This window comes from Zootoca vivipara, chromosome 3 (assembly GCF_965207765.1).
Source record: "Zootoca vivipara chromosome 3, rZooViv2.hap1.1, whole genome shotgun sequence".
Taxonomy (NCBI): Eukaryota; Metazoa; Chordata; class Lepidosauria; order Squamata; family Lacertidae; genus Zootoca; species Zootoca vivipara.
This window is the reverse complement of record NC_142586.1, coordinates 17,558,354-17,573,719: the sequence shown is the minus strand read 5'-3', so window position 1 is coordinate 17,573,719 and position 15,366 is coordinate 17,558,354. Positions and strand designations below refer to the sequence as shown.

At 43.8% G+C, this 15,366-nt stretch overlaps 1 protein-coding gene across 2 annotated transcripts in view; it reads left to right on the top strand.

The window, feature by feature from the left end:
• Positions 1-1,252: 1,252 nt before the first annotated feature.
• The window catches only part of LDAH (lipid droplet associated hydrolase), a 105,911-nt gene continuing 91,797 nt past the window's right edge, over positions 1,253-15,366 (top strand). The window contains exons 1-3 of one of the 2 annotated variants that reach the window (XM_060272438.2): positions 1,253-1,645; positions 4,660-4,809; positions 9,884-10,018. In XM_060272438.2, the coding sequence (XP_060128421.1) occupies positions 4,668-4,809; positions 9,884-10,018 (277 nt within the window). In that variant the 5' untranslated portion in view covers positions 1,253-1,645; positions 4,660-4,667. Of the gene's footprint in view, positions 1,646-4,541; positions 4,810-9,883; positions 10,019-15,366 lie in introns of those variants that run through there. The other variant, XM_060272439.2, reaches the window with a different exon arrangement.

Here is a 15,366-nt window from a genome sequence, read left to right as displayed (position 1 = left end):
ATTGTGGCCATCACTTTGATGCTATACACTTTCAAGGCCGCAGGCCCCACTCTGGGGGGCTCCCAACAGATTCTTTTTTTAAAATAAATAAAACATCAAACATTAAAAACTTCCCTAAACACAGTTCTGCCTTCCCAATTGTTATTTCACTTCCAAATCCTTCAAATCCTGTTTTAAGAGCATATTTTGTGGAGTAGGCCAGTGATCTGGATTCAAGAACTAAGGTACAGTATATACTATCTCAAAAGAATGGCCAGACTGCCCAGGTATTGCAATCAGTAAAACAGGATCAGGTACGGTATCTTGATAGACAGGAGCTGAAATCACTCTCTCAAATTTCTGTTGTAGACCGCCTCTTTCTGTGACATGTGTATGATGTTTTTGGGTGGTCTTTGGTTAAGTCTTTAAAGGTTCTTGCACTTTGTTCTGGTACTCACCACCTTTCAAGTGGCCATGGGGGAACTCTGTAGTGACAGAAGAAAACAAAATATATTCCTTGCTAGAATGGATAAGTAAGGTGATGGACTATACAGAATTGGCAAGGTTAACAGCTAAAATAAGAGACCTAATGACGAAGGTTTCATGGAAGAATAGAAACCCTTTTCAGAATATTTAAGGAAATGTTATTAAATGATTAACATTTGACCAGGATTTGAACTATGAGCATTAAAGAGATTAAAGGCTATAGTGTTTTTAAGGTTTAAGAGATAGAAGATAGGGTGCAGCAGAGGGAGAGAAACACAAACAGAATGGAAAAGGGAGTGGGATGTAAAAAGGGGGGGGGCTATTATGTCTTGAAAGGCATGTGGAAATTTCTTGGAAACGTAATTTTAAAAATGCTTCCCTTTTCTCTGACTGGTAACCGACTTGGGGGACACTGAATCCCTTAATGGAGAGTTGGGCTGTAAATATTTTTTTAAAAATAAAATAAAATAAACCCCACTTTTTTCTATAACAGGCCAGGGGTTTAACTAAATCGACCTAATTGGAATTTATTTCAACATGGTGTTAAAATAAACAGCAAAATCCTGATAGCCCTCAAAACAGCAGGGACTGGGGAGGGGACCCCATTCCACACTTATGCCATCTTAATAAATAACCTCGCAATGGGATTCCCACTCACCCTCCGCCTGCAAGCAGTTTTAAGCCTGTGTTTCCCACGCTTGGTTCTCCAACAGCCGTCGGACTACAACTGCCATCATAAATGAGCAATGGTACTAATAGTTAGGGATGATGAGAGTTGTAGTCCGACGACCGCTGGAGACCCAAGCGCAGGAAGCACTGGCTTAAGCGAATGGCGAAACTCCCCAGCTAACCCAGATCTTCCCAACATACGGGAGACAAAACCCACGCTGGCCAAAGGCTCCAAGAAGCCCCAGCGGCGCCGGGGTAGCGCAGCCAGCTGGGGCGTTCCGATTACGTCGGCGGGGGCGGGATGTCCATGAGGTGTGTTCTCCGCATTGGCTCCGCAGCCCGCCCATCAGTTTTCTCCGAGCCTGGCGGAAGAGAAGACGAGCAGCTTCCTTTCGACCGCCGTAGGGCAGTTGGGCCGGCCGCTTGGCCGCTTCCGCCCGGCTTGCTCAGCTGCTGCCCTGCCTGGTTCGGTCAGCGACGGGAAGCGCCCGGAGGGATTGATCCGGGCAAGGTAGGTGTTTTGTTTCCTGGTCGCTGGGCTTTCTTCGGCTGCTGAATGTTTCCTCTCCGATCCTTGGCCGCTTTGCTTTCTCCCTCTCTCCGTTGCGCAGTGGGGGAAAGCAGGAATAAAAACAATAATAATACAGTAGTGATGATGATGATGTTTAGTCGTGTCCGACTCTTCGTAACCCCATGGACAGGGCACTCCTGTCTTCCACTGCCTCCCGCAGTTTGGGCAAACTCGTGTTAGTAGCTTTAATAATAATAATAATAATAATTCGTTCATTCATTCCCCGTCCATCAGGCTAGGTTTCCCCAGCCACTCTGGGCAGCTTCCAACAAAATATTAAAATACAATAATTCATCAAATGTTGTGAACGGCCAGACCAAAAACAGCCTCTCTGGGGTGGGGAGAATTCCCACGCCCGTCCCCCAATTTATAGAATTGTAGAATTGGAACCCCCCCCCAAGGGTCATCTAGTCCAATCCCCTGCAATGTAGGAATCTCAGCTAAAGCATCCATGACAGATGGCCATCCAACCTCTGCTTAAATACCTCCAAGGAAGGACAGTCCTTCCTTGGACTCTCCTTCAGCAGCAAAGGTTATTGTTTGCCCTTTCGTTATGTGCTTCTCTTGTTGTTGTTTATTAGCATAGTTTTCACGCAGTTTTAGGAACCTCAGGGGATTAAGCCAGGGTTTGCTACTGCAGCGGCAAGAATATAACTTGCCCCAAAATGGAAAGAAGCAGAAGTCCCAGTAAAGGTGAAATGTATAAAATTAGTGAAATGTAGAAGCTGGAAAAGTATAAATAAATAAATAAATAAATAAATAAATAAATAAATTGAAAAGCGGGGGGGGGAGCCAGAGGTGGGGGACCTCAAGGCTAGGGGCTGTTTGTGGTACCCCAGAGTTCTCTATCCAGCCTATAGGACTTTCCCCAGAGCAGGCTATGATCCCTCTGACCCTGCTCTGTGCCTTCCTCAAGTGCTTTGGCCTGGCTGGAATGTGTCAGAATCATAGAATTGTAGGGTCATCTAGTCCAACCCCCTGCAATGCAGGAATATCTACTAAAGCATCCATGACGGATGGCTGCCACCTCCCGAGGAAGTCCGTTCCACTGTCAAGAAGCTCTTAACACCAGAAGGTTCTTCCTGATGTCAGTTGAAATCTCCTTTCTTGTAACTTGAAGCCATTGGTTCCAGTCCCACCCTCTGGTGCAAGAGAAAACAAGCTTCCATGCAGCATGGAAAGTCGTGTAATTGTTTATTGCCTCGGCATCTGACGGGAGAGCGTTCCACATGGTGGGCGCCACTACTGAGAAGGCCCTCTGCTTGGTTCCCTGTAACTTTGCTTCTTGCAGGGAGGGAACCACCAGAGGGCCCTTGGAACTGGATCTCAATGTCTGGGCTGAATGATAGGAGTGGAGACGATCATATATTATGAGTGAGGTCCACTAGTGTTTCCGGAGACAGTGGTTTTCTGCTTCTCACAAATAAAATATTTGTCCTTCTCAATCAAGGGTTAGCAACCTTTCTCAGCGGGGAGCCGGTACACCGTCCCTCAGACCATGTGGTGGGCCGGACTATATTTTAAATTCCCAAGCCCCACAAATAACCCAGAGATGCAGATATTATATATATATATATATATATATATATATATATATATATATATACACACCAGTAGGCATTGCACGCACGGAGGTCACAGCCTTTCTCCGTAACTGCTGAACTGTAATGTAACAAATTTGGCCACAACGTTCCATGCCCATCAGGGAGGGATCTGTCATTTAAAAAATTCCTAAAAACCACACCTTTCACACCTAAAATAATGATTAAACACAAAAAGTGGTGCCCAAATTAGACATCACCACCAGAAGCTCTGAAAACTCCATCAGCATCCAATAGAAAGGCAGATCGCACCCTGTCGCCTCCAAAGCTGCGTCGCCAGATGACATCACAAAATTCCACAGCAACCAACTGAAAACAGTCCTTTTGCAGCAACAAGGCCCAGCTTTTTCAATAGGCCACAGCATTGCCAAGCAGGGAAAACTGAGTAGGCCACACCATTCAGTAGGCCACAGGGAAAAAAATAAACATAATGGGGCCTTTCACAACAGGGGGGGGGGCAGCACAGGGATGAGGCACAACAAAGGGAGGGGGGACACATAGCCAATGTTCTAAATTGTTGGGGACTTCTGGCTTTCAGAATCTGGCTCGGTGCATTGAGGTATTAACATCCTTAGTACTTCACAAGGAAAATCTGTTCCTTTAATACAGGAATGAGGAAGCCCAGGCACCAAAAGTCGCCCTCAAACCCTTTCCACCTGATCCTTTGGAATCTATACAGCCCACGTCCCCCTGTCCCTAGGCCATGGACTTCACTAGCCCTGCGAACCTGCTCCTTCAGGGAGAGTGCAATCCCATCCAGGGTAGACAACTAACCCATTTCTCAGACAAGGGAGCTGCTCACCCACAATGTCTTGCCAAGATTTGTTGCTGTGTCCACTGTTGCATCTGGACACCCTATAATTTCCCTTGCGTGGTGGATTGGCCCGATAAGTGATTGCAGAAATGGAAGAGAGCTTTTGCAACGCGAGAGGTCTCAGGGAGGTTCACAGAAAAGAAGGGCGGTTCACAGAAAACATAACCTCAAACCTCAAAGCTCCTTAATTTAAAGCTCACCCGCTTGCAGGCGGGTTGTTTAATGACCTGGGGCCATGTTCTGTTGTAATACTGTTGAAGCAAAAAAAAACAAAAAACCTATGTGTTTTTTTCCACTCCTGCTGGCAACTGTGCTGCAGCATTCTGCACTAATTGCAGCCATTGCATGGGAAGGAACTTATGTCAGCTGCTCTGAACTTCCCATATATATGAATGTTTGTCGAAACTCTTGCCATGGTTGTTGCCTGGCCACACAGGAGCTACAAGTCACTTCTTCCTTTGCTTACAAGAAAGCTCAGGTTGTAGGGCTTCTTATTGTCTAGCTAGATACATTTCAAGGCTTTTTCTTATTGTTTTCAGCCGCAAGCATGAAATCAGAACCTGAAGTTCCGCTGCACGAAGAGTTCACTTACGTTTATGGACTAGCTACACAAGTCATTAAGTGTGGGCCTTGGAAAGATCTCTGGAAACGGGAAAGGGCCCCCAAAGCCTTGTTTCTGGTTATTCCAGGTAAGTTTTCTGACACTTGGGGTTTTTCTGTGTGCGCGCGTTTTCTGGATTCCGAGAACTAAACCAAGCTATGACTTGGATGGAGGAAGACTTGGGTACGGTTGTATTGAGCAAGTGAGAAAGGGAGGAAGGAATGACTTTCATTGATAGCTTAATTGAAATACCTTAACTGAAAGCTTAATTGATAAGCTTGTGGTATTGTAGATGTGGTACAAAACCAGTCAAAGATCTGTTCATTGAAAGATGGCTTGCGCCACAAACTAGGCCTAAACTGAAGGCCCAAAATGCAAGACCTGTGCTCCTTTATGTTAATAATTATTATTATTATTATTATTATTATTATTATTATTATTTATTATTTATACCCTGTCTGGCTGGGTTTCCCCAGCCACTCTGGGCAGCTCCCAACAGAATATTAAAAACACGACAAAACATCAAACAATAAAAACAGGACTCCCTTATAGTCACTTTTAACCATTTGTCCATGTTTTTATCTTTTGATAAGTTATGTGTAGTATAATCACCTTTTAATTAGTAGGTTTTATCCCTTACCTGTTTTAAGTCTTATGTGTCCAGTTTATCCGTATGTTTTATCTTATGCTGGTCTGTGACCGAAATAACGTTTGATACTGATCCAGTCAGAGATACTTTTATATTGAAATAAAAGTAACAAGATCTGATTCATTTGCTGTATTATAAACTATATAGTAAACACTATGCTTCAATTTGTTTCTGTTCCTTTAATGCTTATGTTTCCTGTAATAAGGTCCGGTGTCTTTAAATGACCGTTACAGGGGGTTACATAAGACTTTGTTGGTAAACTCTACTTCTTAACCCAATTGATTTATTTCACAACACTGATAAACACTGCTTGATTCCTGCACCACAGGGGTTTAGACCACATGATCCTTGGGGTCCCTAACCAACTTCAATTCTGTGATTCTATGTAAAAAAAAAACTCAAAGTCATTTACCCCCCCCCCCCAACAAGTGCTGTGATTGTTTGTGGTGTATTTCAGCCCCTTTGAACACTCTTATGCCATTCACAACTCTGTGAATGGCATAATTTTTTAGTGACTAAGTCTTTTTTTAATGAGAGATAATGGCAATTAGCCCGCTGCAACAAAACTCTTTTGTTGGATATTAACAGGGAACGAAACATTTGAGAGTTTCTTCTGCACACAACGCTCTTAATTGTGGACTTAGATTTTAGTTCTGCAGAACAGGACAACTGAGATTGCATTACTTTGATCCCTTTCCAAAATAAATCCCTAGGAAGGTGATCAAACTACTGTAGAATGAACTTTCTTTGCTTGGGATTAGCTTGCATACCACACTGCCAAATTCTGAAGATGATTTGCTCACATACTGGCTGTAGATACGTGGCAGAAACGCTGGAAAACGTTGGTCCAACCTCAATAAACAGTCTGGTAATTCAATAAGCAATATATTATGGGCTCGTTCAGTTTTCTGACAGCATTATTTTTGGTCTCTGCTGGCATTGTCTCTTTGGAGCGGTTTTCAGGGTCGGTAGCAATTCCAAGGAATAGCTCAGTCAGTAGAGCCTGACACTCTTAATCTCAGGGTTGTGAGTTCGAGTCCCAACTTGGGCAAAACATTCCTGCATTGCCTGGGGTTGGACTAGATGACCCTCATGATCCCTTCCAACTCTACCAATCTATGATTCCACAGCAGGGATGGCTAAACAGTGGCAGTTCAGATGAGCAGGGATGATAGGAACACTCTCTCTCTCTCTCTCTCTCTCTGTGTGTGTGTGTGTGTGTGTGTGTGTGTGTGTGTGTAGAAATAGAAATACTTTATTGTCACTGTACCACTTGTTTACACTTGTAGAAACTGTTATTTAACCTGTTGGTGCAGCTTATCTAAGGGCAGGAGATTAAAAAGGTGTGAGTCATCCCTGAGAATGTTCCTCGCTCTTATGAGGCAATGGTCTCCCGCGATAACATCTAGGTGTGCTGTCTTCACCACCCTCCGTAGGGACACGCTGTCCTAGGCTGTCAAACCAGCGTACCACACCTATCGTGGACCGATAGAAGGAAATAATTAGTTGCTGTCCAGCCTTGTTCTTTCGCAAACCTTGTTGCACACACACACACAAATACATATATTTGACTAAGCAGATGCTGTCCAATTGTGTCTGTTTAGCTGTTTCCTTTCTAAAAGGCATTTTAGCAGAACTGGACAAGAAATTTCATTTGAATTTCAACAACTTTATGAAGATTTATTCAAGTTGAAAAAGCCGATATTGCCACCGGTTGACAATTCCACCCCCAACCCAATATCAAAGTGATGTTTATACAGAATTTGTCACACAAGAAACACGTTTTCCAAGGCAAGAAGTAAAAAAGATAATCCAAAATTCAAAGATCTCAGGCATAGATCTATTTGCCCCAGGCAGTATTTTTTTTTCTCTCTCTCTCACACACACACTTCACAGGTGCCATAAATTGCATGCATCATTGAACACAAAGCTTAGCAGGATTATCTAAACATTACTTAACAAGGGTTATGCAAACACTTCTTCCTTTCACTGTTTAACTGATGGTGGAAGTGAGAGAATATTCAATATACTGCCCTATAGAATTAATGGTAAAGAGTAAAATGATGTGGAAAGCTTTTGCAATGTAAACCTTTATATTTTCTCTGGTGCTAGGAATATGATTGAAATAATAATAATCTTCAGAAGATGCATTGATTATTATTGTTGTTGTTGGAGAACACACCTATTTGCAGTAAACCCAGGGACAGCAATGATGCACTTTTAATATATATATTTTTAAAAAAGTGTGTTTCACTGTTGGACACTTTGATTTTCCATGTCACTGGAAGAGAAATTGCCCCAATATTACATGAATCCACAGGTTTTGTTGCATATCGGTAGAACAACTTGCAAGACCTTTATTCAATCCAAGTATGTTTGGCTAAATAGAGGTATTTGGAAACACACGTTTGTGACGGGGTTTAAAGAAAAGGCTAATTAAAGCTAGTTGAACTTGTTGAAATGAACCAGAATATCACGTGCTTCAATACCAGAAAAAAATGAATGAAAGCCATTATATTTTTTTTAAAAGGGGGAGGGGGATTTTAGTGTTGCAGGTCCCCATAGTTAAGCCCAGAATTTTATTTGTTGGACATACTGTTTTTGAGTAATTACTTCATTTTTTTCTCATATAGGAGGCATATTCTTCAGCGTAAATGCTCTTTATTTGCTTTTTGTAGACTCATCACATAGACAAATGGTTAAAAACAGCCTCAGCCGGTTGACTATCCTCCCCCCAAGAAGCTCTCGCCAATCCAATGGGTAGATCGCTGCCAGTTTATTTTTAGAGTAGATCTCAGTCTCTTGGAAGTTGGACGTGCCTGCTGTATGGGACAGCTGTACATTCCTGCATTGCAGGGGGTTGGATTGGATGATCCTCAGGGTCCCTTCCAGCTCCACAATTCTATGATCTAAATCTGACTGACGATGTAACATCACAATCTCTATGATCTATATTGGGTCGCTTAAGTTTAAAGTGAAAAATCTTACCCTCTGTGAATGGCAGCATACCCCATTGAGGTGTTTCTTGCTTCAATAGTTGAATTCAAGTACAGTGGTACCTCGGTTTACGAACTTAATCCATTCCGGAAGTCCGTTCTTAAACCAAAACCATTCTTAAACCGAGGCGCGCTTTCCCTAATGAGGCCTCCCACTGCCGGTGCCCTTCCTCCATTCGGATTCCATTCTTAGACTGAGGTAAAGTTCTCAAACCGGGACACTATTTCCAGTTTTGCGGAGTTCTTAAACTGGACTGTTCTTAAACCGAGGTTTTTGTTGTTGTTTAGTTGTTAGTGTGGGACCCAGGTGGCGCTGTGGGTTAATCCACAGAGTCTAGGGCTTGCTGATCAGAAGGTCGGCGGTTCGAATCCCTGCAACGGGGTGAGCTCCCGTTGCTTGGTCCCAGCTCCTGCCCACCTAGCAGTTCGAAAGCACATCAAAGTGCAAGTAGATAAATAGGGACCGCTCCGGCGGGAAGGTAAACGGTGTTTCTGTGTGCTGCTCTGGTTCGCCAGAAGCAGCTTTGTCATGCTGGCCACATGACCCGGAAGCTGTCTGCGGACAAACGCCGGCTCCCTCGGCCTATAGAGCGAGATGAGCGCCGCAACCCCAGAGTCGGACACGACTGGACCTGATGGTCAGGGGCCCCTTTACCTTTACCTAGTTGTTAGTGTATTATGGGGTGTGTGTGTGTGTGTGTTTTAAAGTGCCACAGAGGAAAGGGAAAGCTGATTGTGTTGTTGTTTAGTCGTTCAGTTGTGTCCGACTTTTCGTGACCCCATAGACCAGAGCATGCCAGGCACTCCTGTCTTCCACTGCCTCCCTCAGTTTGGTCAAACTCATGTTGGGAGCTTCGAGAACACTGTCCAACCACCTCGTCCTCTGTCGTCCCCTTCTCCTTGTGCCCTCCATCTTTCCCAACATCAGGGTCTTTTCCAGGGAGTCTTCTCTTCTCATGAGGTGGCCAAAGTATTGGAGCCTCAGCTTCAGGATCTGTCCTTCCAGTGAGCACTCAGGGCTGATTTCCTTCAGGATGAATAGGTTTGATCTTCTTGCAGTCCATGGGACTCTCAAGAGTCTCCTCCAGCACCATAATTTAAAAGCATCAATTCTTTGGCGATTAGTCTTTTTTATGGTCCAGCTCTCACTTCCATACATCACTACTGGGAAAACCATAGCTTTAACTATACAGACCTTTGTCGGCAAGGTGATGTCTCTGCTTTTTAAGATGCTGTCTAGGTTTGTCATTGTTTTTCTCCCAAGAAGCAGGTGTCTTTTAATTTCGTGACTGCTGTCACTATCTGCAGTGATCAAGGAGCCCAAGAAAGTAAAATCTCTAAATACAAAGGGGTCAGCATTGTGAAAAACATGTGGCAACGATGCATGAGTTGGCTGCAAGTCCAAATGGTCCATTAGCAATGATGTGGCTTTTGCAGTCTTTTGACCATTGTGTTTCAGTTTATGACCTTTAGTCTTAATAGACTTCCTCTCTGTTTTTTCTCTGCTTTATCTGCAGGTAATCCAGGTTTACCAGGCTACTACCGGAGTTTCTTGAAAGCTTTGTACTCTTGCCTGAATCGACAGTATCCGATCTGGGTCGTAGGGCATGCTGGACACTGTAAAGTCCCCCACGGCATGAAAATGATAGAAGGTACTGTGGAATTGACTTGCTAATATGCTCCCATCTTGCAATGCTAATACTTGCTCCATTGACATCCGTGACCGCTTTGTGTGTGCAAAGCGATAGCTATATATATCTATATCTATATCTATCTATCTATCTATCTATCTATCTATCTATCTATATATATATATACACTGTGCTCTGTGAGAGTTGAAGCATACTGTAAATCTTACCACAGTTCCTATTTATATGCCCAAGACTATTTATATGCCCTATTTATATTGCACTGCGGGAGGCAGTGCAAGACAGGAGTGCCTGGCGTGCTATGGTCCATGGGGTCACGAAGAGTCGGACATGACTAAACGACTAAACAACAACAAACAACAACAATTTATATGCCCAAGACTTATAAGAGATTATAAGAATGTAGACTATATATTCCAAGGTAAGAAGGTATTGAAATGAGAATATCTTATAAGCAACATTAAAATATTATGCAGTTGCCTCACCTTGGAGAACTCTGGGATGTGATTTTTTAAAAACAGAAAATCAGTGTTGGGTCAAAAGTGTTGAGTTGTCCATAAGTTGATAGTACAGTCAAAACTCAGCTCTCGAACGCCTCCATTTTGGAAAGTTTTGGCTCCCGAATGCTGAAAACCCGGAAGTAAATGCTCCGGTTTTCAAATGTTTTTTGGAAGCTGAACATCCGGCACGGCTTCCGCTTGCTTGCAGGAGGCTCTTGCCACCAATCGGAAGCCGTGCCTCGGTTGTCAAACATCTCAGAAGCCAAACGGGCTTCCGGAACGGATTACGTTAGATAACCGAGGTTTGACGGTAGCAGATTTTTATTATATATTTAGTAGGTTGTTGATGACTCCATTGTTTCCCTTTGTTCCATGTCCTTCTGGTGTAAAGATGACACACTTCATATTAAAGGGGTGTATGAGGTGTTATGGGAGGGGTAGTATCTCTGGTTATGTTCCTTCTGGGGTAGTTTGTCCACCTTTGGTCCCCACCCTGCACTCAGCTCTCAGCTGTGGCTCCTAGAAGCTGGCAATATGTGACAGCAGGCACACCCCGGGAAACAGCTTTGACTGGCTGGCTAAACCAGGCGAGGGTAGCCGATGGGTCTCAAACCGTCAGTGAGTTAGGGACTGGCCCTTCATGAGAAGACAGGCTCTGGTGGATTGCTCAGAATAGACCAGTAGTCAAGAAGGCGGTTTCTGCGCATGTTGTAGATAGACGAAGGTGGGGCTCGTCAACCTGGAAAAGTAGCCCATCCAGGAGATCCTAAACCTCCACTGCCTTTTGGGATATCTTCGAGAGAAGAAAAGGCTAAAGAGTAAATTCCTCACAAATTCGGAGTGGAGCCCCTAAGACGGTTGGATGGTGCCTTGTACACCTCGTCCCGGCAACTCCTGCAGCCAAGCATATTGCTCTGCTTTCCTTTTGACCACGTCAGCAAAGGCAAGAGGTTGGTTTTGTCAACAGGGCAGCCCGGGACCTCCATACACATCGCCCCAGGCTTGCAACCTGGGGGGGGGGGTCACTTTGGTGCTGCTAACACAGGCATTTGACTTCACATGCTCCACCCCCCAGAGAACACTCCATTGTCTCTCGAGACAGACGGCTGCCAATGATTCATATAAAAGGAGATGCACAGTTGTGCATGAAATAACTGGGGAAAGGAGGTATACCAGTTTTTTTGGGGGGGGGATACAGTGGTACCTCGAGTTACAAACGCCTCAGGTTACAAACTACGCTAACCTGGAAGAGTTACCTCGAGTTGAGAACTTTGCTCCAGGATGAGAATGGAAATCGTGTGCCGGCGGCATAGCGGCAGCAAGAGGCCTCATTAGCAAAAGCACGCCTCTAGTTAAGAACAGTTTCAGGTTAAGAACGGACCTCTGGAACGAATTAAGTTCATAACTAGAGGTACCACTGTACTCATTTTGAAGTGCAGATATCTTTTTTGCGTCTTGAAGGAATGACAGAAATGAGAAAAGCAACAAGAGTATGAGAAGCCACAAACAGCAACTGCGCTAGCTTGTAGGAGAATTCTCTTTCCTTCCTAGATCTGTGTGTGTTCTGTAGATTTTCAAAACTGGTACTGTATAACCATGCAAATCCATTTTCGTATGGCTATCTACAGAGTTTCCTAGCTGTGGGCTCAATCAACTTGTGTTTGCCGCTGACCCATGAGAAAGTAGTAGGCTCTTGGCTGCAACGAACTCGAAAGTCTAATTCAAGCCCCAAGGCTTGCATGTAGGACATGTATAATCAATGCATGTCAGCTTGTATAATCCAAGCAGCTGCATGCCACAGCTAAAAGAGCAGCAGCAAAGCAAAGCAAAGCATCATGTCAAACTTCATACAACACAGATAGACTCAAATTACTGGCACAGGTCAACCAAGCCAGACATTTGGCAGCAGAAGGGAAAACATATAATATGAAAGGAGGTGGGGTGGGGGGGGGTTTAACGTGAGAGGGATTTTTATAAACACAGTGATCAGCTACAATTGATACACACATGCAGTGATCAGCTACAGCCAGTATATAGTATTTTTCCGTGTGTTAGACAGATTTTTTTTTGCTAAAAAAAAAGTCAAAAATTGGGGGTCATCTTATACACAGATAGTAAATGCACAGGCGTTCAAATTCAGGCAGACTGGGCTTGGGTTTGGGCTCTGGCCTGGGTGGCCTGGGTTCAGGTCCAGGCTTTGGCGTGGGTTCGGGTTCTAGCCTGATTTCTTAATTTTGGATTCAGAAGAATAGGGGTTGCCTTATACATGGGGCCTCTTATACATGGTACATTCGGAGAAGACAGTACATTCAAAGAGCAATATTGTCGAGTTACTAAAGTTTCAACACTTCCGACTGTGGGTTGGAAATGTCCTTGCCTGTTGGAGTCTAACTTATATTCTCAAAACATACAGGAACGCTACACTCTATAATCTGAACATTTGGATTGGTAGATACCTTCTACGAGGAAGTGAAGCATTGACCAAATTGCTTTGAAACAACATTTGAATATATCTTTGCTGTTTCCTGGACTGTTTTCTGTCAAAGGTAGTGCAAAGCTGCAGTGGTGGGGGAAACATTAGAAAAAAAACCCTCAAAAGTACTGTAGTAGTAGTAGTAGTAGTAAATAGTAATAGTAATTTATTTATATGCCATCTGTCTGACTGGCTTACCCCAGCCACTCTGGGCGTCTTCCAACAAATTAAAACACAACAAGACATCAAACATTAAAAACTTCCCCATGCAGAGCTAACTTCAGATGTTCAGAATAACATCTAAACATGAGATGGAATGAATTTGCTCACTACTTAGACAGTTGGTCCTAATACAGGTATTAACTTACTGTTGTTGCTAGAATCTGTGAAACTCTCAGAACTAGTGTCTTGTTCAAACCACTTATGAGATCCAGTTTCTGAAGCGAAGCACTAATATTTGCCATTAGCTTTTTTCTTTTCTTTACCGCTTGGCTTTTTTGCACCTGAACTCTTCCTCCTGTGGCTTCAAGGCTGACAAGCGAAACCCGAGACCTCACGATATTTTAGTCAAATGGCTGCTAATCATTGTGGTCAAATGTCAGGCTCTAAGGCAAACATTAGCACTTTGGCACTGGGAGGCGGGGGAGGCACCCCTTAGGCTTCAAACTATTAGCAGATCTTGAGAATTAATGTTTGCTGGTAAGCCCATGACCCCACACAGTGTAGAAAAGCATGATACGCTGACCTCAAGCAAAAGTTTCATGTGACTTTCATTTTTAGGTGGGTTTGTGTGTATTTATCAGTTGTATCAGTCCTCGAAAAATACCTCAGTGTGGAAATAATTGCCTTAAAATAACCTTTCCTTTTTTGGTGGTAGAACTGATGGATTGTTCAGGGACAAAAACTTTGAGGCGCTCTCAGAGGAGGAGAACTTGGGAGTGAACTTTTGAGCGTAGCCTTATGTATTTCCACTCTTTGCTTGACTGGTGACTTTAGAAGCACAAGAATGGGTGCACGCAAGCATTTTCTATGAGCGTCCTTCCTCAGCCCGCCCACATAATACCTGCAAAGGGAAAAATGGCAGTCGATAACACTCTGGCAAAATAGGCAGTGGTTGACTGAAGGGCTGTCCTTTATGCTGCCTGAGTAGTTCATCAACTTTGGCAAAGTGGCAGCAGAGCAGGCAATCATGGCAGTCAACCTCACCCATTGTCAATTCCAAAATGACCACATGTCTTCTGGGGTCCTTTGCCTTGGAGCAAGGCATTTGGCAACCTGGAGAGCCTTGATATGTCCGTGGCTGGGGCAACCCAACCAAATGGGCAGGATGTTGTTGTTGTTGTTGTTGTTGTTGTTGTTGTTATGTTGCAGCAGCAGAAGGGAAAAATAACTACAGTGGTGCCTCGCTTAACAAATGCCCTGCTTAACGAAATTTCCACTTAACGAAATGATTTTTCGAGCGGAGGTTGCCTCGCTAGACGAATTCATTTTATGAAAAATTCGTCTAGCGAATCGCGGTTTCCCATAGGAATGCATTGAAATTCAATTAATGTGTTCCTATGGGCAAAATAAAAATAAAAATCAGTGCATTCCTATGGGATTCACTAGACGAATTTTTTGTTATAAGAAAAGACCCGTGGAATGAATTAAATTTGTCTAGCAAGGCACCACTGTATTTGAACTAGTTTCCAGGTTGTGTTGTAGTTTTTCAGTTTTCTTGTTGGTTGCGTGCCGTAGGTTATGTAGTATAAACGCCAACAACTGGGAAACACTGGCCTGCAAGCGCTCCAGTTGGAGAAAGTGTTGTGGGCTCTGAAGACACTCGAACTCAGGACGACAGGGAGAAACGTGCTAAGAGGAAGCCACACTTGGCAAACCCTCGTGATTATCAACTCCCGCCTGGAAACCTATGTGGAAGGATGTGTGGATCCAGAATTGGCCTCCACAGTCACCTAGAGACACACCGTTAAGACTGTGTTCATGGAAGACAGTCTTACTCAGTTACGAGTGATTGCCAAAGAAGAAGAATCTGCTGGAGATCAGTATTTAATGGTGGCTTTCTTGCCTACACGATTTTAGTAACTCATGGGAGATTATTTGCATCACACAGACTGTATGTATTGATAAATGTTCCAATTCCTCCTAATGCTTTCCATTATTGGGCTCTAGAAACTTGATTATAACCACTACTGAGCGCATAAAAGGGCTCAGGAAAACTGATAAGCAGCCTCCGTGGCTGGTGTCCTGGCTGTTAGGAGAGATCTCATGGACAACTGAACAATCTTCCAGTTCACAGCACACCACAGAACTTGACCACCAGTAAAGGGCTTTTGGGAAGGGGGACAAAAGGAATTTAGGAAGAATTGTATCCTGTTGTA